We start from the raw sequence: 23,073 nt of genomic DNA on the forward strand, positions 1-23,073 counted from the left end.
TGAATTTCCTCAAATTCATGTAAAATTGGAATGAAAATTTGTGGATTCACAATAGTGAAATCGGGCTTCAAACTTCTACGCTTAATATTTTTGTAGCGCATGAAATTTTTCAATCAAATTAAGGATCAAAGTCTGAAAAGCTTTCACTGACAAAATGCATATCAATTGCTTTTAAGTACTTCAAAAGTTCTTTCCAAGAAATTTTTATCCAACTATTTCTTCAAGGAAGCTCTCTTTATTGTCTTAAATCTGATTTTAAGTGCAGACTGTTAGCAATTGGAGTTGCCTGTGAACCAAGAGAATCAGCAAGGAAAATGGTTAAAGTTGTTACTAAGTTTCAGATATGTGGACCTCAAGTAGTTTCCTTTATCAAAATAGGTTTTAATTCTCCGAATAAATTATTTTTCCAAAAGTTTGAAAAAAGTTTTCTGCAAACTCATCAATAGTAAAGTTGAACTGAGTACATGACCTTTCACTATTGCTTTGAGTAATGTAAACTTGTCTCATCCGCTAAGATAGTTTAGATATAATATTATATTAGTTTTTAATATTATATAAAAATATAATATTATACAAAAATGACCTATTTGAGGCGTAATGTTTTTATATTGCTCTCTGGTTAAAGTCTGCGATTAATCATTTGGCCTTTATTTTCTTTCAGAGATCCAAGCGACCTATGAATAGTCTGTTAGGGTCTCTCTGAAGTGCTTGAAAGTTTAAGGTCGGACGTCATTTTGGTTTCCCATTTCTGGTCATAAAGAGAAGTCCAGAATTGGTTTGATCAGAAAGACATTCGTTCTATAATCTAAAAATTCTTTTTCCATAGATTCATCGCCTGGACAGGTGCAGACCAGCTTAGCACAACGCGTGACAGAATTAGAGGCACAGTTGAGTCAGATAATGCAAGTTGTTGACAAACATCTCTGCATTGCATGTGGAGCTCATCTGGACGTAAATAACAACAACAAGCAAAACACAAACTCGAAATCAGAACAGAACAGCGAACTATGGCAAAGTAGTAGCGAAAAAGATGATACAGATAAGTAAGCAATTCGCACCACCAAAACATCGTATTTTCGTAGCTTCGCTCCGAATGCGCTGAAACTATGTAACAAATGCGATATTTTATGATTACTCAAAAAATGAGTATTGAAAAAGTTTATTATATGTTATAGCATACCAAACAGAGTTAATCATTTTAATGGATCCTCAATGAGCTTAAAGTTTTTTAAATGCTTTTAAACGAATATTAATGTAAGCTGACCCAGAATGAGCTCTGAAACATTAAACACGTAGTCCAGACAAAAAACTGTTCAGATCAAACAATTGAGACAAAAAACTTGTGCTTTGACTTAGTGCTTAATTTGTGCAAACTATCGCAAAATTATTTAACATATTTATTTGAAAATTTTGATAAAAAATTCTCTCGAAAAATGGTTCAAAAGGCTTGATAATGATTCAAAAGTTATTTTTTTTGCCTTTAGCTTGGAATAGAAAATTCGTGTAAAACCAAAAATCAGTACGACTAATTGCAAGATTACGAAAGATTGCATACAAATGAAAAAACATTGAGGTCCAATTTGATAAAAACTTTCTGTAGAAAAAGATGCTAACGAAAAGTCATATGCAAAAGTTGACACTTTCTAGTGTCACTAGTATAAAACTGGAGCCTAAAATGACATACTATCTGAACCATTTGTCTCAGTTAGCTCATAAAGTTAAAGAAAAAAAACTGTGATTCAAAAAAGTACTTTGATTGGAACTAGAAAATTAAAATTCCAACTCAAAATAGTGGGCGTTGGGATCAAGTTAAAGCGACAAAAATCGACAACATAACGACTGAGAGGGCATCTTATCAGACAATTTTTTGTCAAATCAGTTTTCCAACATCTCAAACACGGGGGTTCTGAAAAACTACGCTCTTTGCAGCGCCATAATTTTCCTTCACTCAACTCATTATATCGATATTCATTCCTTAGTCCAGGAAATGGAGCAAGACTTTTTAAATTTTGTCGGTATGCTATGTTTGAATCGTCGGTATGCGCGCCTTGCTTGGCTTGATTAAAAATGAAGATAGAAAATAATAGATATAGTCGTTCTGGAACATAAGGATGCTTCTGTATGTTGGGTTTCGCAAGATTCTGTATGTTTGGTTTTCAAACGTAAAATATGTTTGATATGTTAAATTTGAAAGATTTTGTTTAAGTTGTATTCAGACCTTGTCATATCGCTCCCTGAGGTTGGAGACAGAGCATATCAGCGCTGAACCAGTCTAGAGACATTCTGTTTTTTAGGATGACCAGCACTCTGTTCAAGTCACGATTTACACTGTCATGTCTTGATTTTTGAGTAAAATTTACTGCATGAAAAATAATATGCTCAGCCCAACTCCCGCCAAAAAGGTTTGCTTTCCATGCGATTCGAACTTCCCCGTGGATTTTGCAACATTAAATTTGCGTTGCAAGTCGTAACCACTATCATAAATAGGCTTTGTTGTAATTGCCTGCAAAATAGCTTATGTATAAATACTGTTTCTACTATGATAGTAATTACTAGTTATAAGCTGCAATAATATGACATTATATGCACCTAATGAAACTTAAAATATTCTTGAGAAAAAGTTTCAGAACTGATTTAGGTCTTTACTCTCGAAATGTGCTGGTTCAGCGGTGAAACGCTCGGAGACTGAAGTCTGGTATGGTGGGTTTCGCAATATTCGTTAGATTTGAGTTTTGGTATATAATGTAGTCAGACGTTGTGATGGCGTTCTTCTTCGGGTCGTTGACAAAACAAGACCGTTTTTTTCTTTTATTAAAATTAAAAAGATTACATTCTTCTGGACTATTGACAATAAAGCTGTTGAATAATTAGAATTCCCGGGGTTGGATATTTTTTGTTGAATGAAACTGAAATCAAGGAACAAACCGACTGTAAATTAAGCTTAAAAGCGATAATACCGACGGTTTTCTTTGTTTGAAATCAAACATACGACTGTTTCTTACATTTGAAACCGATCTCAGCAACGTTTTCTTACATTTGAAACTAAGTAAACCGACGTTTTGCAATGTTTGAAAGCAAACATAACGACGATTTCTTACTTTAAAAATCGGGCAAAGAGAAAAAGAGATGATATCGAAGAGAAAACCCGTGTTTTTGTCTAACTAAATCCGAACATATCGATAATCTTCTCGCTTGAACAAACTACAATTTCTGAACTAGGGTGTGTCTGTAAAAAATTTCAGGTCCCCCAAACAAATTATGAATGAAACGGAGGATAATGAGTCAACTGTATTGGCTACACAACAAAGAAACCCGAGCAAAGAATCTATTTCGGCAAAAGGTGATTGTCAGGATTCGGCAAAAGTCGCTAATGAAAAATTGGATCAGAACATGAAGAAGCCAGCCTCAAATGGAAGCACTTCATTTCAGGGATTATAATGTGTTACCTCTCTAGATAGGAGTTAAGGTAAAAATCAACTATTACCAGCTTAAAACTACGCGGGATTCAAATGGCATATAACTATAATTGAGTCGTAAAATAAAAAGTTCGTACGCCAAAATGTATGTTATTTCTTTGAACGGTACTTAATCGGATTCTAGAGAATCATAATTTCAATCCTACCACCTTTTTAAAATAATGACCGAAGAAAGCATTCGCTTCTTACGTATTAAAGAGACTAAAACCTACGCTTTTTATGTGTAAAATGGGAGCAAACCAACTCCTCTTATGTTTAAAATCATTGAAAACCGACAAAAACGACGAAAAAAACTTTATCGCTTTGAATGGTTTTTCATAGGCTTTGCGAAGTAAAATTGACGAAATCTGACAATTTTATTTATTCTGAAAAAAATCTCAATTCAAATGATTCTGCATTATTACTGCGACTTCATTTATAACCTTGTATATACAAGAAAGGATCAGGTGGTAACTTGGATTTATCAGGGATCCTGTCTTGGATCCCGTCAAGTCATCCCGGTTCGAGGTTTTTGAATAAAATTTTGTAAGAAATGCTGTGATTGCGTTGAATGCGGTGAAAATATATATTTCACCGCATTTCACCGCATTTCTTACAAAAAATTCACAGCATTTTTTACAAAACTTCACCGCGTCGAATTTTGTGGCAATTTAATGTAAGAAATGCGGTAAAAGCGATGAAGCTGATGGAAAACAATAATTCACCACATCTTACTGCATTTCTTACAAAAATTCATTGCGAAATTCACCGCATTTCTTACAAAAAATCACCGCATTTTTTTTCTAACGTTTGCTCAATCTGAGTTAGCTTCACATGTAATAGCAAATAATTGTGTGACAGTTGGCGCAGTGGAAAAAGAAGTTGGAGGAATGCAGGAGGGCAGAGGTTCGACCCTGGGTGGGGACGCTTCTTTTTTGTAAGAATGCTGAGAACGCGGTGAAAATAAATTTATTTTTTCAACACATTTCACTGCATTTTATACGAAAAATCACGACCCGAGACAGATATTCTTGGAAAGAATTCTGTGGAGTGTGGCACTGTGTAATAACCAGATTATCGTAAAACTAAAGCCGAACATAAAATTCGTATTATCTCTATCAAAACGTTTGAATGAGCTCCTTGAAGATTTTGGTCAAATTATTTCTAAATATAAAATTTTGCTTCAAACGGGGCGAAATTTTCTTAAAGCAGCGTTTGTTAACGAGTAAACGAAAGGAATAATATATATCATTAGTTAGAGAATTTTTGTGCGTAATAATCCAAAGCTTTTGCTTAGATTTTTCAATCTAAATGCACTAAATGTATTATTTCTCAGAGCTACTAAAGCCAATTTCCCACTAGGAATAACTTCCAAAATGGCCCAGAAAAATTCGCTTAGCCTAAAACATTTGGTTTTTTGAACAAATGGGTTTATATTGGTGACCCAGACTAAGACCTGCTAACAAATAAAACTAGATTTGTCGAGTTATGCTGAAGTTCTTTTTGCCTTCGAACAGTACGAAGCAAAAGTTACCTTAACGTTATGACATAGCGAATTCAAAGTTTCGAGAGAGTGTTTTCTTTCAGCTAAACTTTGAAGCCGCAAAGGTTTAATAGCAGTTTTAAACGGATTGTCGTGATAAACTTACTAAATAGATGCAAAAAAGTTTAGTGACAATTTGTGACTTTACTGACGCTTTACTGAATGAAAAAGCAATGTCATTGCGTACAATGCGTATGCTATTATCGTCATTGCAAAGTTTTAATTTTGAAACGAAAAAATGGCGCTCGAAAATAGAATAAAGAAGCAGAGAAATTTTTTAATGGCTTGAGTTTTGAGCTCGATTTGCGCCATTGTGTTTAAATTAGTCCTTTTTAAAAGAGGAAAAATATAAAGAAAGAGAACGGATTACCATGAATAGTTGCATTTCCCAATTAACATCTAACGAGCAGTTGGACAGAGTACTCAATGAGGGTCAGCGTGGCAGTGGAGCTGTTGCAAATAGACAAGGGCCAATCGTAAAACCTTCTGGGACTTAGACGGATGCAAGTCAAACAAAAAAGAGTTTGAAGAAGTCCCCTGTTGGATTTGATCAAATCGCTGAACAAAGCATTGCAAACAAACGTCAAAATCTTGGAAGCGGCGTCTCAAAAATTCTAATAATTGGGTCTCCAGATTGGGATGTGATCCGTCTTCTCAACATAGACACAAATGACAACTCCAAGTGTGACTGTCAAAAACTGTAGGTCCCATTCAAACTCAACTTTATTTCTTCTTGAAGCAGTAAATTAATATTATAGAAACCGACAACTCTAGCAATCCCCCTCATTTTTTTGCGGTTTCATATCCTACATTCTGGTATATTTGACATTATCCCTGTCACCGACCACTCGTTTCTTATCATTTTTCGAGTTAAAAACATCAATTTTGAAATTTTTTGGCGGAAGTTTAATAATTTTATGATTGCGTCAATTCTGGCTGATTTTGATTTAAGAAGTCAATAAACGTCTTAATTTGTGCTAAGCAAAAAAAATTGACCAAAAGAAAAGTTTGAAAAAGATGACTAAACTTCTAAACTTGACAAAAAATCTATCTGACCATTCTAGATTACTTATATAGTAGTTAGATAGATTAAAACGTTGAAAAAAAAACAGGTTTGGTCAAGATTTTCAAAGTAACTGGTTTTTTTTAGCAAATAAGAGCTCATTCTTGAAAAATCGTAAAAAATGTGCTTTTAACGTCAAAGCTCCCATCATTTATGATGTAAAAACTCCATACGGTTTTTATATTAGCTGCCAGCTCACTGGATTAAGCCAGAAAAAACTTTGCCTCAAGCGTTACAAGACCACTATAAAAACGGATTTATGCATTACCGGTTAGAGTTTCAATCCTAAGGCTTTGAAAGTCCGAAAAACCGCAAAATTTCAGTTGAGTCACTTCTTTCCTGATAAAAATAGTATAGTTATATGGCATGATCTAGTGAACAATTCGCTTTCAAGTCATCCAAGCAACAACAATGAACCTCTAAAACCTTCGCAGCTTAGTGCAGTGCTAAAGAATATTCAGGAGCGTATAGAAGCTACAATGCCTTGCCAGAGAGAGGGAACTCCTGATATTTACAATCAGCTCAATCGTAGTACTCTAGTTACCATCCATATAATAAAAGACATTGTGTCTTGACGTAAACAGAAAGATCCTAGTTTGCTTAAAGAGTACAGGGCGTTACATCAGAAGCCTGGGTTTGAGCTGAAAACACTCACTATAGCTTTAGCGCATTAGAACAACCTCATGTCCGTGATAACACGCTCCCAACCGACAAATATTTCTAAGCGCCGTCGTAAAACGCTTCGCACCCGTCATGCGTTCGACGAGGCGGAACTCAGCCATGTATTTTATAAACTGAAGTTGTCTGAGTCTTGCGTTGCTGCTGGGGTGTACCCGCCGACTGGTTTACGGGTCACGGGTTAAGGGAAACGCGATTTACGGATTAGTTTTTGGTTGGTTCTCTCCAATAGCGCTTTACTAACTGTTTCGCTCTTGCCATTTTTTGAGTTTTTCACTACCGTCCGTTTTCCGCAGGCTACCTTGTTTAATTTTTCTATTTCCGTCCTTTTGTTTCCGTTTCCCCGTGTCTCTTTGCATTCCTCGTTTATCTGTTGCATGCTGTAGTATGTTGAGTTTTTGCTGTAGTAAAATTTCTCTGCTAGTGTGCTGGTTGGTTTTTCAATCTCGTTGCTTGCTAGGGTGTGACATAAGTTCATTCTAGAGTTAAGACTGGTTCGTTTTGTGGTCTTCACCACACTATTTCGACCACAATTCGTTATAGCTTAATCAATTTTGATTATATGCACTTTTGTTATTTGGGTATGTTGGTTGGCTAGGGTTTGACTTAAGTTTTTCTGGAGTTATAGCGAATAAATTTCTTCGAGCTTTTTGAGTTTCGGTTATACTACGCCGTTGCTGTATATTGTTTTATATTGGTATATAAAGCCCATATTTACTTGTGCTATTTAGCCTGCCAGTAGCTTCTCTCCTTCTTTCTAGGGTAGGACTTAAATTTGTTGTTGAGTTACGGCTATTTTGTTTGGTTGAGTTTGTTGCTGTGGTTTGCTAGCATTGTTCTCCCCGCCTCCTCGCTCGTGGCTTAACGTCTACCGTACGTGCTATCACGGCTTTCCATTGCGTTGCGTGCTGTTCGCCCGACGCTCCCGTTTGTCCGTCCGAGTTCCCATTGCTTCACGCGTTACTCGTTCGGCGTCTCCTCCCGTCCGCCCCGTCTCCCGTTCTGTCCCTTGTCCCGCTTTTTGCGCTCATCGGTCTTTCTTTCTTCGCCGGGTACTACTGTCCTCGACCAACAACTTTGCTCTTCGGCGGTTTACAAGGCAGATCGTCACACTAGGGTTCGTTCTAACCCATTTGTGTTATGTTGTTGTGTATCTAAGCAAGTGTACTTTTTTAAAAGTACCGAATTAAACTTTTGGTTCCGGTTTTGATAAGATCATGACAACAGTGCAGGACAAATTTAACAAATTTATATTGAGAGATCGAAATTTGAGGCTGAACTTAATGATATCTTTGGTATAATTAACAATGCTGTCGATAAGCAAGACCGGAAAGTTAAGATGGAACGTTTATTTGTGAATTGCAAAGATGATTTTACTAGAGTAGTTGATAAGAATGAAGAGCTCTTTAAGCTGGAACAAAAGACTGAAGATCCAGATGCTGCCTGTAAGAAACTTGAGAAATGGTTAGAAACTGTAACTAATAAAACTGACGAGTTCATTGCTGCTGATCGAGGGTACATCAAGGTCCAAAAATCACGCATCATCAGACTTCATGCAACTGAATCCAGTTAGTTCGTCCATAGTTACCGCCCTCACCTTTGTTACTCCTATCATTCCGCAAACGTATGCAGCTGCAAGACAAAGAGACAACAGAGCAGTATACCTCTCTCGCCATTCAAGATCAGGTTCACACATGACCTACTCAAAGAGATCAAGTCAGCGTCAACTAGAATTAGAATCGTCAAGACTTAAAAGGGAAGAACTTGAGAAACAACATGAGGTGCAGCTACGGATTGCCAGACAGCGTCTTGAAAATGAATCACAAACGCGATTGCGAAAATTGGAAATAAAGCAACTTGAGGAAGAACACCGCAAGCAAGTAGCTGCAGCAGCCCGTGAGGAAATTGAGTTGATGACAAAACCATCATCATACGGTTCTAGTGCAGGCAAAACGAGCAAGCTCTTTACTGAAAGAAGTTCAGTCAAGAGCAAGAAACTTGTTCAAGTTTTTCTCAATTCGCCACCGGCCGGAATATGGCAGATGTTGCAAATGAACCAAGTTTGACTTTTTCTGGTTCCATCGCCCAATCCAGCCGAATAACTTTCCCACGTCCTTCTGCAACTCAACCTCCAAACTCAAACTCTAATCTCAATACACTTGGTCAAAATGTGGCCAACATAATCTCCCTGTCCATGAGTCGCAAGAACCAAGTGGTAGAAACAATGTAACCAAAAATGCACATATTGCAAATAACATCATGCAAAAGAAGGAACAGCATCTGTTTAGGTCTCCATCGCCATCAATAAACTATGAAATCCCAACTCAACTAAACGCCCCAAACACAGCCGGACAACATTCTCAAGCAACAATGCACTTCGATGGTTTACAGTTAGACCACCAATTCCTTCGCATGCCGGGACACTTGAACTTAGTCAGCCGTCCTCATTCACTACTTTTAAAAGCACTCACTAATGCTCCGCTAGTACCCAATCCGTCACAAGCACACATATGTGCCTGCCCTACCATCCACCGTTTTAAACCCAGTACCATCGCATTTCCTGACAATCCCATCAGCATTTCGTTATCCTCCTTCGCCGTCTTAGGCACTCACACTACACGCCCACAACCCCGTGGCTAAAAATGTCAATCCGTTCCTCCTTTCTCCGCCTACACAATTCATTTCCCCGCAAACGTTTTTGTACCATAATTAATTCATCCACCGCCGCCACAAAATAAGGCACCAGGCGCACAATTTTGTCCCCATAACCCACACCGCTCCTGCTCCTCCGGATCCAAACGTCTGCCGTTTTCCCGCAGCACTGCCATCTTATGCATTAACACTTTTAGATACATCTATAAACTTAAACTCCGTACCACCTGCTCCATTAAGCAATCCTCATGACCCTACATTGCAGCGCTCCTGTTGTCATGTACAAGCAGCAACAAGGTCCCAAACTCACGCAACATCTGACTTCATGCAACTGAATCCAGTTAGTTCTTCCATAGTTAATGCCCCCGGCTTTGTTACTCCGATCATTCCGCAAACGTATGGTACCGTTCCGGCGCACTTAAGACACGCGAACACAAAGTTGGCCGACTCCGGACAGCAGTCAGTGCGCACTCAAACAAACTCAAATTTTTTCCACCACTTAAGATGCACAATAGTGATAACATCAAAAATTTTTCTGCAATAAATTCATTTCTTGTTGGGGTCTTTAAATCACTTTAATATGATTCGGACCTAAGGAAAGCCTCGCTCCTTAAAATGGCAGTGCAAAAATTGTCGCCCAATATGAAAGAGTCTTGGTCACTTTTCACGGTCCAAATGCATTGGGTAAAGCCGACACTCTTTGACTTGGTTGACTGGTTGAAGCAAAAAGTCAAGGCTCACAACTAACTTAATGAAACAAACAACATCAAAGGCAGAAAGTGAGGATATCACCAACTCAGTTTTCAAGACCCAAGCTGCTTCAAGAACATTTGCTGCTAAAACGCAAACTAAGAGCACTCAGAAACCAACCTCATCATCGGCAACGCCTCCAAACTCTCACTACATGGTGTGTAAAGGTATTCACCGCATCTGGGTGTGTCCTGTTTTTAAAGTAGTGTATAGTTCGTGTATTTGCTCTACCTCAAGCGAGCAAAGGTAGTGGCGGAAGCAAAACTGTGCTTCTCATGTTTGAGAGAAAGGCATATGTTCAGGCAATGACCGAATCCTAGGAAATGCAGGAAGGATGGTTGGAACAGCTCCCGTAACACACTTCTTCATGGAGCTTAGAGGGTTTATCCATCAAAATCTTCTTCAGCGAGCAACAATAGTAATTTTAATGCTTGCGCAAGCCAAATCAGAGCTTCTAGTGTTCAATCATCGAGTATGGCCACTAGTTTGTCATTTTTGAGTATTGTGAAAGACCTCCTTGAGATGACTGAATTACATTTGATGAGCTCTTCCGGTAAAAATACCACGGCTTTATTATTGTGTGATACCGCTTGCAGTAACTCGTAGATGTCGATTGATCTTGGAAATAGACTTGATTTGCACGCAAGAGAAGTGAAACTAACAGTCAAGAGTATAAATACCAAAGAGGTTGTAGTAACTAAACTAGTTGAACTGACTGTAACACCACGCGACAACCAAGCATTTGAACCTTTTAAAGTTGCTTCTTACGTAAACGAAGCTTTGAACGTAGGCGCCGACGATATCAACATTAAAGCACTTCAAGAAACATAACCGCACCTAGCAATTCTAGACCCGGTTAAATTTTGCTATGAAAACGTCGAGATGATACTTGGACAGGATGTGTATCATGCAATCCGCCCGATAGTGTAGTTCCCTGCCGACGAGAAGTGTTCACCTTTCGCTCCTCTCTTGCCTATAGGTGGGGTTCTAAGCGGCCCTCTACTGTCGTCTTCAGGTTTATTCTCCACTTGTTTTAAAGCAATTAGGGAACTGGATTTTGAACTCGCTAGTCAGGTAAAATCTTGGTACGACATGGAGTTGTACGGCGCACTGAAGCAAGTAGACCCACGATCCCAAGCGGATGCGCGTGCACATTATATTCTTGATTGTGCATAATGGAAAAAGGTACGATGTCAGAATGCTATGGGCTGAAGACAACATAGAACTGCCTAACAATTAATTCTCAGCGCTGGTTCAATAAAATAAGTTGAAAAGGGGCTTTCGAAAGACCAGCTTTTATGGGAAAAGTATTCGAATACCATCAAAGAGGACTTAGACAGGGGCTACGTAGTAAGGGTCAAAAAATCTCATAAGGTAGAAAGTCTCTCGCAACGAGAGTCGTACCTACCACGCTTTCCGGTTGTTAATCCGATCAAGCCAGGCAAGGTTCTTAGGGTACTAAACGGGGCATCTAAATTCCAGGGCGCATCTCTTAAAAGGTCATTACTCGTGTGACCTGACTTTCTATAAAACCTAATCTATGTACTCCTACGGTCCAGACAACATCCATTTGCCGTATCCGCCGACATCGAGGGAATGTTCCTCCCAGTTGGTACATTATCATGTGATCAGTCATCATTGCGCTTTCTGTGGTGGGAGGACCCCACATCAAATATTGTGGTACACCAGTATACCCGGCACATCTTTGGGGCAAAACATTCTCACACATGCTCCAACTACTCAGTTCAGCGCACTGCAAGTGATAATGTTAAGGTGTACTCAGAAGCTGCGAAAGCCGTCCTTGAGAACTTCTAAATTGACGATTACTTAGACTCAGGGGAATCCCCTGAGAGGGTTCTCATTAAGTCGAGGAATTAGTACATCTTCTCCTTCTAGGTGGTTTCAAGCGTACTAACTTTGTAAGCAATGTACCAGATCTGGCTGACTGAATTGATGGGTCTGCTCAATCAACTGAACGAAAAGTCATCGTTTCATCCAAGAAGGAATCAATGCACGTGCTTGGGCTTAAGTTGGATCACAACAATGATACTCTGGTTGTGAGCAGGGGTACTATCAGCACTGTGACAATAAGTTTAACACAGCGCTTGGTCTTAAGTGTTTTGTCGAAGGTCTATGACCCAATTGGTCTTGTTGCACCGGTTACTGTTGGTGGTCGGTTAATCTTGAAAGACATCTGGCGCGCCAATGGACATAGTTGGGATGAAGAGTTATCTAAAGACACAGTTGACAGATTCCTTGCCTGGTGTGTCGAACTGCCGCAGTTAGCTAAAATCACTATACCAAGAAGTTAATTTCCTGGACTTTTTCAACATCTTGCACTCCAAATGTTTGGTGATAGCTCGCAAGACGTATTCAGTGAAGTAGGCTTTCCTAGGGCTCAGATAACTTGTACATCGGAGGACATTATAACAGAGCTGGTGTTTGTCTTGGACAAGGCCCGTGTTGCACCTATGAAGGTAAGGTAATAACAATTCTTAAGTTGGAATTACAAGCCGTTCTCCTCGCTGCCCTTTTAAAAAGGAAATGTGTCGAGCATTGACGGTTACTGTGGATAAAGTATTTATGTGGACAGATAGTACCATCGTCTGGCAGTGGATAAACTCAACAAACAAACACCCCATCTTCATTGCAAACCGAGTCAGTGAAATTCTGGAGAACAACAGCGTTGACCAATGGAACCACGTCACCACTTTTGATAAGCCGGCAGATGCTGGCACGCGTGGTATGTCCGCTGAAGTTTTGCAATCCAGTAGTTGGTTGAGGAGTCCTGACTTCTTGAGAACTAAGCAATTCCCTTTCGTTCCAAATACTGACGTCGTTGAGAACATCAAGCGCGGCGTTGTAAGCAAGGAACAAGTTGAAGACTCCATCTCATCTTTTGCCGCATCCGTAACCAAGCCCCTTAAGGAACAAAGCATTAAGCTTATCCTGTTTGATAAGTGCACTTCTTATCAAAAACTACTTCGTGTCACCGCATATATGCTCCGTCTTTTACCATCTCAAGAAAGTTACTGTACCGTAGAGGGCAACCTAGCGGACCCTGTTGAGCTTGACAAAGCCGAGCGTCATCTCCAGCACTTGGTTTAAGGAAAGTCCTTTAATACCAAAAGAAGTGATCTTTTTGACAACAAATCCATTAAAAGGAGCCGACGCATTGCTCAGTTTATTCCGTTTATTTTCCCAACCGTTCTTCTGATCGACTCCGACGGCTAGTGGAAATTGACTCTGACAATACGCATCCTATCGTGCTTGATGCGCTTCATACTTTTAAACTGTTCCAGTGGCATATTCATCTGAAGAACCATCATCAGTGCGTCGATTACTTACGTTCCAAGGTGCAGGAACGCTATGCCATCCTTAAACTACGTTCCTCAATGCGTTTAATCAAATCAAACTGCGTCTCGTGTAAAAAATTCCGTGCGACAAACATTCAACCGATCATGGCAGACCTCCCAAAGAAGTGACTCGCATACAAGTCTCCTCCCTTTACCAAAACCGGGGTTATACTTCGACCCATTCTACGTCACCGTTCGGCGGACTACCGAGAAGGGGTGGGGATTTCTCTTCGCTTGTCTGACTTCTCGTGCTGTCCATGTTGAAGTCGTTTTGTCCATGGACACTAGTTCCTGTGTAATGGGAGTGGAGCGCTTCGTCTCGCGTCGGGATACGCCCGCTACGATTTGGTCAGATAATGGTACGAACTTTATCGGAGCGGAGAAAGAGCACGGTGAATGTATCAAAAAATGGAAAACGATTATCAGCGCCGCCGAACTTGCACATAAGGGCATTAAGGGGAGGTTCAATCCGCCCAGTGTGCCACATCAAGGTCCGTAGTTTTAAAACGCTACTGTACACCATCCTCGGTACACGTTGGCTCACAGATGAGTTGTTGAACAGTACTTTTTGTCTGGTTGAATACGTCTCACGTCTCTTAAATCTCATTAAACTCACGTCTCTTAACGCCCGTAAGCGCCGACCCGTACGACCTAGGAGAAATAACACCTAATTATGTTTTGCTTGGTAACCAAGTAACCGGAATCCCGTCCATCATTGGCGTTGACGAGTTCGATCATCGCAAGCGGTACACTCATGCGCAATCTTACGCCAATGCAATTTGGGTACGTTTGCTCAAGGAATACGTATCTGCTCTAAACCGTAGATCTAAGTGGCAGCCGCCTGCCGAGAAGCACCTCAAGGTCAGTGATTCATTTTGGATCGTTGAAGAAAGCAACCCTAGGGTTAACTATCCAACTGCTCGGATTGAAAAACTCCGATACGGCTCCGATAGCGTCGCTCGCTCAGCCATGGTTCGCACGTCGGTCGGATCGCTCGTCCGCCCGCTCGTCAATCTGCTCTCATCATCTTCTTCCGGGCCGGAGGATGTTATCGAGTAACTGAAAGGAATAAATTATATTATTAGTTAGAGAATTTTTGTACGTAGTAATCCAAAACATTTGCTTTGATTTTCCTTTCCAAATCAACTAAACGTATTATTTCTCAGAAATACCAAAGCCGATTTTCCACTGAGAACAACTTGGTTCAAAATGGCTCAAAAGAGTTTGCTTAGCCTAACAAATACGGATTTTTGAACAAGTTGGTTTAAATTGGTGATCCAGAGTAAGACCTGCTAACAAAAATAACTAATTTTGTCGAGTTAAACTGAAGTGCTTTTGCTTTCGAACATTACGAAGAGAAAGTTGCTTTAACATTATGACATAACGAATTCAAAGCTCCGAGAGAGTGTTTTTTTTCACCTAAACTTTGAAGCCGCGACGATTTAATAACAGTTTTTAACGATCGTGATAAACGATTGTCGTGATAAACTTACTAAATAGATGCAAAAGAATTTAGTGACAACTTGTGCCTTTACTGACGCTTTACTGCTTTACTGGATGAAAAAGCGTTGTCACTGCGTACAATGCGTATGCTGTTATCGTCATTTCAAACTTTTGCTTTTGAAACACAAAACTGGCGCAAGTAACTAGAATAAAGAAGCAGTGAAATTTTTTAATGGCTTGAGTTTGAGCTCGATTTGCGCCTTTGTGTTTATATTAGTTTTTTTAAGGAGGAAAAGTATACAGAAAGAGAACGGGTTACCATGAGTAGTTCCATTTCCCAAATATCGTCTAGCGAGCAGTTGGATAGAGTACCCAATGAGGATCAGAGTGGAAGTGGTACTGTTGCAAATATAAAAGGGCCCATCCTGAAACCTTCTGGGAATAAGACTGATGCAAGTCAAACAAAAAAGACAAGACATTGAAGAAGTCCACTGTTGGATTTGCAGCCTCTCAAAAGTTCTAATAATTTGGGATGTGATCTGTTTTCTCGACAGAGACACAAATGATAACTCCAAATGTGAATGTCAAAAACTGTAAGAACCAAACTCACCTTTATTTCTTCTTGAAGCAGAAAAATATATTATTATAGAAACCGACAACTCTAGCAATCCCCGTCATTTTTTTTCGGTTTCATATCCTATATTCTGGTATTTTTCACATTATCCATGTAACCGATCACTTGTTTCTTGTCATTTTTCGAGTTAAAAACATCATTTTTGAAAATTTTCGTTGAATACGTAAAACATTAGAAAATCGTAAAGCTAAAGCCGATCATAAATTTCGTATTATCTCTATCAAAACGTTTGACTGAGCTCCTTAACGATTTTGGTCAAATTATTTCTAAATATTAAATTTTGCTCCAAAAGGGGTGAAATTTTTTTAAAAGCAGCGTTTGTTACCAAATAAACGAAAGGAATAATTTATATCATTAGTCAGAGAATTTTTGTGCGTATTAATCCACAGTTTTTTCTTCGATTTTCCAATCTAAATGCAATAAACGCCTTATTTCTCAAAAATATCAAAGCCCATTTCCCACTAGGAATAACTTCCAAAATGGCCCAGAAGAGTTCGCTTAGCCTAAAAAATTCGGTTTTTTGAACAGATTGGTTTATATTGGTGACCCAGACTAAGACCTGCTAACAAATATAACTAGATTTGTCGTCTTATGCTGAAGTGCTTTTGCTTTCGAACAGTACGAAGAAAAAGTTGCCTTAACGTTATTACATAACGAATTCAAAGCTCTCATAGAGTGTTTCCTTTCACCTACAGCGTTGACGCTGAAAATAAACATGATTCATCTGAGATTGCAAAACGCTTCACATTATGATAGCAGAAGCTAGTCCAGAAAGTGCCATTTTAAAAAAATATATATCTGTATGTGTCATTTACGTTGGACAAAAACGGCAAAAGCCCTCGGGATCTGTTCTTTGATTTGTTCGGTTTTTAAAATTAGAAATCGTCGGCATTTGTAAACCATAAATTTACCGTGCCTTTAGTTTTGATAGTCATGCTTTTACAGACGATGGAAAAAAGATCACCATGGTCCTAGAAGACACAAAATTATAGAAAGAATACATCCTTATTGAAAAAATTAAGTGGGCAAGTGGTCTTCGGACAATTATTAAATATTACTGAAGAACACAATTGAATGCAAACAACAACATATACAACTTCTACTTATGAAATAATTGCAAAGCGTAAAACAATACACGACAGTACAAGCACTGGACCGTGAAATACTCCAAATTGAGCGACTGGCCGTTTTCCTCGGCTGGACATTTTCGATGTAATCAGAAAATAAAAGCTCTGAAAATGGCTCCGCTCAAACTATTTGAACCATGCCATCAGAGCAGCTTGTCTCTAAGCTGTTCTCTGCTCAGACTGTCCAGAATCTGGACAAAGATTTGAAGAGAATTTTTAGACCGTACATAGAACGCTGATCAGACCGTACAGATTCCGGATGCAGTTCAGGTAAGACCGTGCAGAGTCCGGATGCAACCCTGATTAGACATTCCCAGGTTGAGGTCCCAGACCGAAAGTCGATATGTTCAGACCGAAATGAACGCACAAGGTGGCGTCGTGCGTTCAAAATTACACGGACTGGAAAAAAAATGAACGCACGATAGTCTGGACATATGCAATTTTGAACGCACGATAGTCTGGACATATGCAATTTTGAACGCACGATAGTCTGGACATATGCAATTTTGAACGCACGGTAGTCTGGACATAAGCAATTTTGAACGCACGAAAGTCTGGACATTGTGACTCGGAGCGCACGAAAATTTTTTGAATGGAAACAAGAATGCCAAAAACCAATGAGTCCATGTTTGACTAAACACTCTTAATAGAGTGCTCACTCAAGTGAAAGCTTTCTACCAAGAAAACCTCAACTCAATTGAGTTCAAAAGTTACAAAACAACGAACGCAGGAAAATTCGCATCCAACATTTTGCTTTGTTTAAAACAATTTTACACCTAGAATTATAAACCCTTGCTGAAGTTGCAAAGCAAATCATACTTTAATAACTAGGTCGCTGGCACCCCGTTCAGCCAGTACTTTCATCGAACATCTTTTTTTAAACAAAATGTAGCAACTGCTTGGGCACTTCATCTTATCCATCACCCTAACGTATCTATACTTGAAACGAATACATTATAAAAACGTTATCTGAACATGAACGCACGAAAGTCTGGACATACGCATTTTTGATCGCACGAAAGTCTGAATATGAGTGTTTTTGTACGCACGTTAGTCTGGACATGAACGCACAAATGAGCGCACGATTTTTCATTTAGAACGCACTAAAGTCTGGTCATATAAGATTTTGAACGCGAAAGTCTGGACATAAGCACGTTTGAACGCACGAAAGTCTGGACATACGGAGTTTTGAACGCACGATGAGCGCACAAAAAATTTTGAACACACGAAAATCTGGACATAGGCACTTTCCGTCTGGGAGGGTCTGGACATAGACACTTTCCGTCTGGGACGGTCTGGACATATCGACTTTCGGTCTGGCACCTCAACCTCGGTTCCGTACCGTAGACTTGGTACCAGACTCTCCCGCCGGTTTGCGCTTTCCGCCTCCTGTGAGCGCAAAAATTCTGAGTGCCTCCTGTGAGCGAGAACGTGCAAAAAATTGGCCATCGACAAAAATAAAAATTAACATAATTGAACCACTCTATTTTGACGGAAAAAAAATTAAATAACCGTTGTTTGAAGTTTTTGTCAACAGAACAGATGTTAAAATAATTATAGTATCTGAACTTAACTATAACAATTGCAAAGTTATATCAAAATTGAGGTATCAAGTTATGCGCGACAGTTCTCAGCACCCACTGGATTCGGAGCGTACAAGCAACTGTTCGACTGTATTGATTACAGATATCTCCCTCCTACCGAGAGTGCCTCCTTAAGCTGTGAACTATTACATCACATGTTATGTAACAACTCAGCTGCCAACTTGCGAATGGAGAGATCTTTCGAATCCGCGAGGTGAGAGTGAAATGATAACGCAATCCCCAGTCGATTTTGGATGATTATCTTGCAAGATTCTGGCAGGTTCCTTCCTTTTGAATTCTGCTCTCATTGTTTACTTCTAGCGCATCATCCTTCATTTTGCGGAAGAACAAACTCACGAGATGTTAAAAGAGATAATAGGTGTTAAATAAATTTCTGAACAGCAACATATTATACTCCTTCCAGCGTTGACATTACATGACGATATTATGGTCCATAAATACCATTAAGAAGTTTAAGTTTCATGTCATGATTTTACTATGATAACGATGAGTCCATAAGTTGTCATGGATTTAACTTACTATGGTACCAAAGTTTTTTTCATAAATATAAGGGTACATTTTTGGTTAATAACGATGATATAGTGAAATACATCTTTGAAGAATTTTTCTAGGAAATCCTAAAAAACGACCTATGACCCCTTGGATAAGGGCTATCAGACATCTACTTTGGGAATGGGATTTTTGTGAAAAATATGAGCACTCAATTCCTTCTAGTTACTGAGTTATCGCAATTTTTAAAAAATTTTGAATTTTTCTCGCTAAAATTGCATCAGAAAAAAAAAATTTTTTAAACCGAAAAATTTTGGAGGCCTATTTCATGCCTCCAGTATGTTTAATGAGGTTTAATTAGGCTGCTGTTAAATTTTGACGGCTGTAGTAATTTTTTTTAAATTTTGTTTTTAAGTCCATTTCTTCATCTTTCTATGTTTTTGTTGTCATAGGAACTTCTTTGTTAAAGTAGTCCTACTGCCTAGTTCACAGACACTCCAAGGGCAGATCGTGTGGGTCTAAATACCCCGCTGCCTGTCCACTTTGATCATGTTTGTACAAGTCAATGTTTACGTTTATTTTTTGCACTTGTTGTTACTTATTTGGTACTTGATCAAAGAAATAAATTCTTTCTTTTTTTCTAACGCTGATTCCACAATTGTTTTATGACTTTACCGAAATTTATTCTCCAAGTCCATGTAACTCATCAATTTTTACGACTCGACCAGGAGCATTGGAGCCGAGTCTGTTTCTGTTAAGCTATCATCATTATTTGTTTGCTAATTTTACTAAATATGTACAATAATGTTATAAAAATTGTTACAAAAAAGTTAAGTTAATTTAATGTAATTTTGCCTGAATAAAGTTAAGAGAACTTTTTACGTTAGCTGAAGTTAAAGAAAGTTAATTTAAAAGATACATTAACTTTAACCTTGGCAACGGCGTGCCTTAATTTTGTTAAATAAATTTACCTTAACTTTATTTAGTGTGGGAGATCATCGTAGAATATTTTATGGCACTTTATGTCAAGGATACAACCAAAAGTTTTTTCTCGAAATCGCTTTTCTGGGTGTTTTTCTGAACAATAAATTGCCATTGCTGCTCCTATTCAAATATGATTAACGGCCGAAAGCCTCATGGCTAGTAAGGGAGACATTTTAACCATAGGATGGCTCATAAAATAATTTTCTATGGCATGTTTTGGCAAAGACAGACACCATAACTTTTAATTTTTGAGAAGTAATTTCTGAGGTGCTTCAACACAGGGAGGACTTAAAAATTAACTTTTATGTATGTTTAAATTGTCTCTTCTGATCAGAGGGAAAAAAACTATGTTCCTCATATAGTACGTTTTTTTTCCAAAAAAGAAATAGATGGCGTTGTATGGTAAGCATGTTTAAGATGTGGGTAGTCTTGAAAAACTAACAGCTCAGAAACCAAATTTTGAAGCAGAAAATTGAGCAACATAACGTGCATTTGTATTAGTTATAAGCGGATATTTCAACATATTACGGAGATCCGTATATTCTCAGTTATAATTAAGACTGTACAATGATTAAGACCTATTTAAAACTCGCTAGCCATAAAGATGACCAATTGGAAATAAATGCATAGTTAGAGCATATTCCATACATGCTCAGTACCAAAGGTGTTTACGTTCAATGTTCAATGTTACCTGTTGCATTTGGTAAAAAAAACTAGACCAGTATCTTTTACGTCATTAACACACATTACAATTCTCTATTAAAAGTCTGCAATAGAATGATAAGCAGATTTGGATAAATACTTTTAGGCAACTGGAGCTACCCGGGTCAGTTGGGGTGTCGTCATCCAGACTGGATCAAGTTCTCTACAACATGGGACTCGTTGAAATTAGAGTTAGTATTTTTTCATATAATCATGAACTATATATCCGAAATTTTTGTAGAAAAGTTGCAATTGTGGGTACATTATGCAAGAAGTTGACAAAATGGAACGTTTTATTCGTAATTGAAGATTCATAACCAGATTTGCAGGATCTTTTTTCCCCACTTTTTCTAAGGAATACAAGATAATATTGACTGATTTTTAACTTTCTTTTTAAAAATAGTGGATTTGTGAATTGTCGTCGGCGAATTTTAGTTCTCTTGTTATTCATGCTCATTGCAATGATTTTGAATCTATTTTGTAAGAAACATATACATTTTCAGAGCTTTTTCATCTCCAACGCAGATTTAAATAACTTATTAAACTCAGATAATGTCCAATTGTTCCGACCATTGTCGATAGTTGAACCAATTGAACCCATTTAGGCAAGTAACCCTAGTCATTCTCTAACACAAATTCTGCAAAAATTTGGAAACCATTTTGCAAACTTTATATAATTAATGTATTAATTTTGCAAAATTTTGCAAAATTTTTTCAAAATGAGCCATTGGATACAAAATATTTGAAAGTTTTGCAAATTATGTATTAATTCTTACCTAGATAATTTTCGCTTCAAATTTCTTTTCAATGAAAAATCTAAGTTGGTAGATACTCCGCTTTCGTATCAGCCCCTAATATCGTCGTGCCATCTTGGCAATATATCTCAATTGTCTATTTCCATTTGCAATGAGTAGATCCAAAAAGAGGTCATTTGGGAGATGAACAAAGAACTTGGTCTGCACGACAGGAGTCGCATTCTGCTTCCGGAGTTGATGCAGAGTCTAGTAGATTACCAGTTCAGACCACAAGGAAAAGCTATGGAGATATTCGCCTGAGAACAAACATCAAAACTTTTTAATATTGTGTGCAAGCAGTAGTATTCAAATTAACCATAGAAATTTTTTATTGTATTTAAAATTTCTGCTGAAACTAAGGAAAAAACTCAGATATGATGTGCATTTTTTTAGCTCGGTCACACGTCTTTGAGTTACATACTAGTTCGTTACAGTGTTTCAAAACTTTTTGTTCACAAGCTCCCAAGCGAAGTCCCAATCTTGCAAGTTCTTACGAGCCCGAAAAGGGCCAGTGCAGAAATACAATAAAATCACCCTAGTTTTACTTTGAAGGAAGTTTATCGAGTTTCTTAGAAATCAAGAAAGGCACTGGTGTAAGAGAATGTAAATAAGGATTCAATTACATTGTTCTAGACAGTTTGTTAAGTTTTTTATATCAGTTTTAAGTTGCGGGAACAACCAACTCGTTTTGTTTGCGATAAGGACAAAAGTCAATGTTTTTTCAAGTTTTACTTCTGACTTGATTGTTGCACGACATGCTCCAGGGGAAAGAGGAGGCCAACTAACACATCACAGACGTTTGACCAGGTCGTCGAAGGGGGTGTAACCCAAGTTGCCTAGAAAACCGTTTCGAAAAAGGTCAAGAAAAAATTGGGCTAATCAGCCAAAACGCGTGCGAGGGCGAAGACTGGGCGAACGTAGGTGCCACAAGCCGTTTTCACCTTGACCACACGGTGTTGTTCATCTCGTCCAGGGTAGACTTCGAGAACACGTCCAAGGGGCCAAATTCCACGTGGAGTCATATCTTTCAGAATCCAAACGATGTCGTTGACTCTGAGTGGTGTTTGGTCACTATCGCTCCATTTGGGTCTCTTTAACAGTGTTGGAAGATACTCCTTGACGAGTCGTTTCCAGAAATGATTGACCATTTGCTGCACATTCTTCCAAGACTTGAAACTGGCGGGTTCTTGGCTGTCGAATTTTCCAGGTGGGAGAGAGTTGAATGGTCTGTTGATCAGAAAATGGTTTGGCGTGAGAGGCATTTCATTTTCTGGAATGTCAGCGACAATCGTTAGTGGTCTGGAGTTCAATATAGCTTCGGTCTCGACCAAAATTGTCCTGAACACATCAAGCGACAGTCTTCTGGAGCCTAGAATGATCAATAGAGTGCGTTTCGCGGTCTGGATCAAGCGCTCCCAAATACCGCCAAAATGAGGTCCATAGGGAGGATTGAACTTCCAGGTTGTGTTCGTTGCTGCCATTGCTTTGTAGATTTTGTCGTTGTCGAGACAATTCACAGATCTTTTTAGTTCCTCAGATGCACCAATAAATGTCTTTCCATTGTCGCTGAGCATTGTTGTTGGCTGGCATCTGCGGCTTACAAAACGTCGATAGGCGTTTAAAAAAGTGTCAGTGTTGAGATCGGGACAAGCTTCTAGATGGACACACCTAGTAACCAGGCAAGTGAAGATGAGGCCGTAGTGTTTTTCAATCTGTCCCTTGGCATCTTCTGTAAAAAAGGGTCCGAAAAAGTCGACTCCGCTGTTCGCGAAAGGATACTGGGTAGAGTCGGTCGGGAA

General features: G+C 38.7%; 1 protein-coding gene across 1 annotated transcript; it reads left to right on the forward strand.

Moving 5' to 3' along the window:
- The first annotated feature begins 830 nt into the window (after positions 1-830).
- LOC142346090 (uncharacterized) lies at positions 831-21,652 on the forward strand. The gene is made up of 5 exons (XM_075398590.1): positions 831-1,043; positions 3,243-3,426; positions 18,326-18,498; positions 20,587-20,671; positions 21,395-21,652. Exons 1-5 carry the CDS (start codon positions 901-903, stop codon positions 21,533-21,535), a joined length of 726 nt encoding a protein of 241 aa, XP_075254705.1. The 5' UTR covers positions 831-900; the 3' UTR covers positions 21,536-21,652.
- The last annotated feature ends 1,421 nt before the right edge of the window (positions 21,653-23,073 follow it).

The sequence above is a fragment of the Convolutriloba macropyga genome, chromosome 9 (genome assembly GCF_964194025.1).
Source record: "Convolutriloba macropyga chromosome 9, txConMacr16.3, whole genome shotgun sequence".
Classification (NCBI taxonomy): Eukaryota; Metazoa; Xenacoelomorpha; order Acoela; family Convolutidae; genus Convolutriloba; species Convolutriloba macropyga.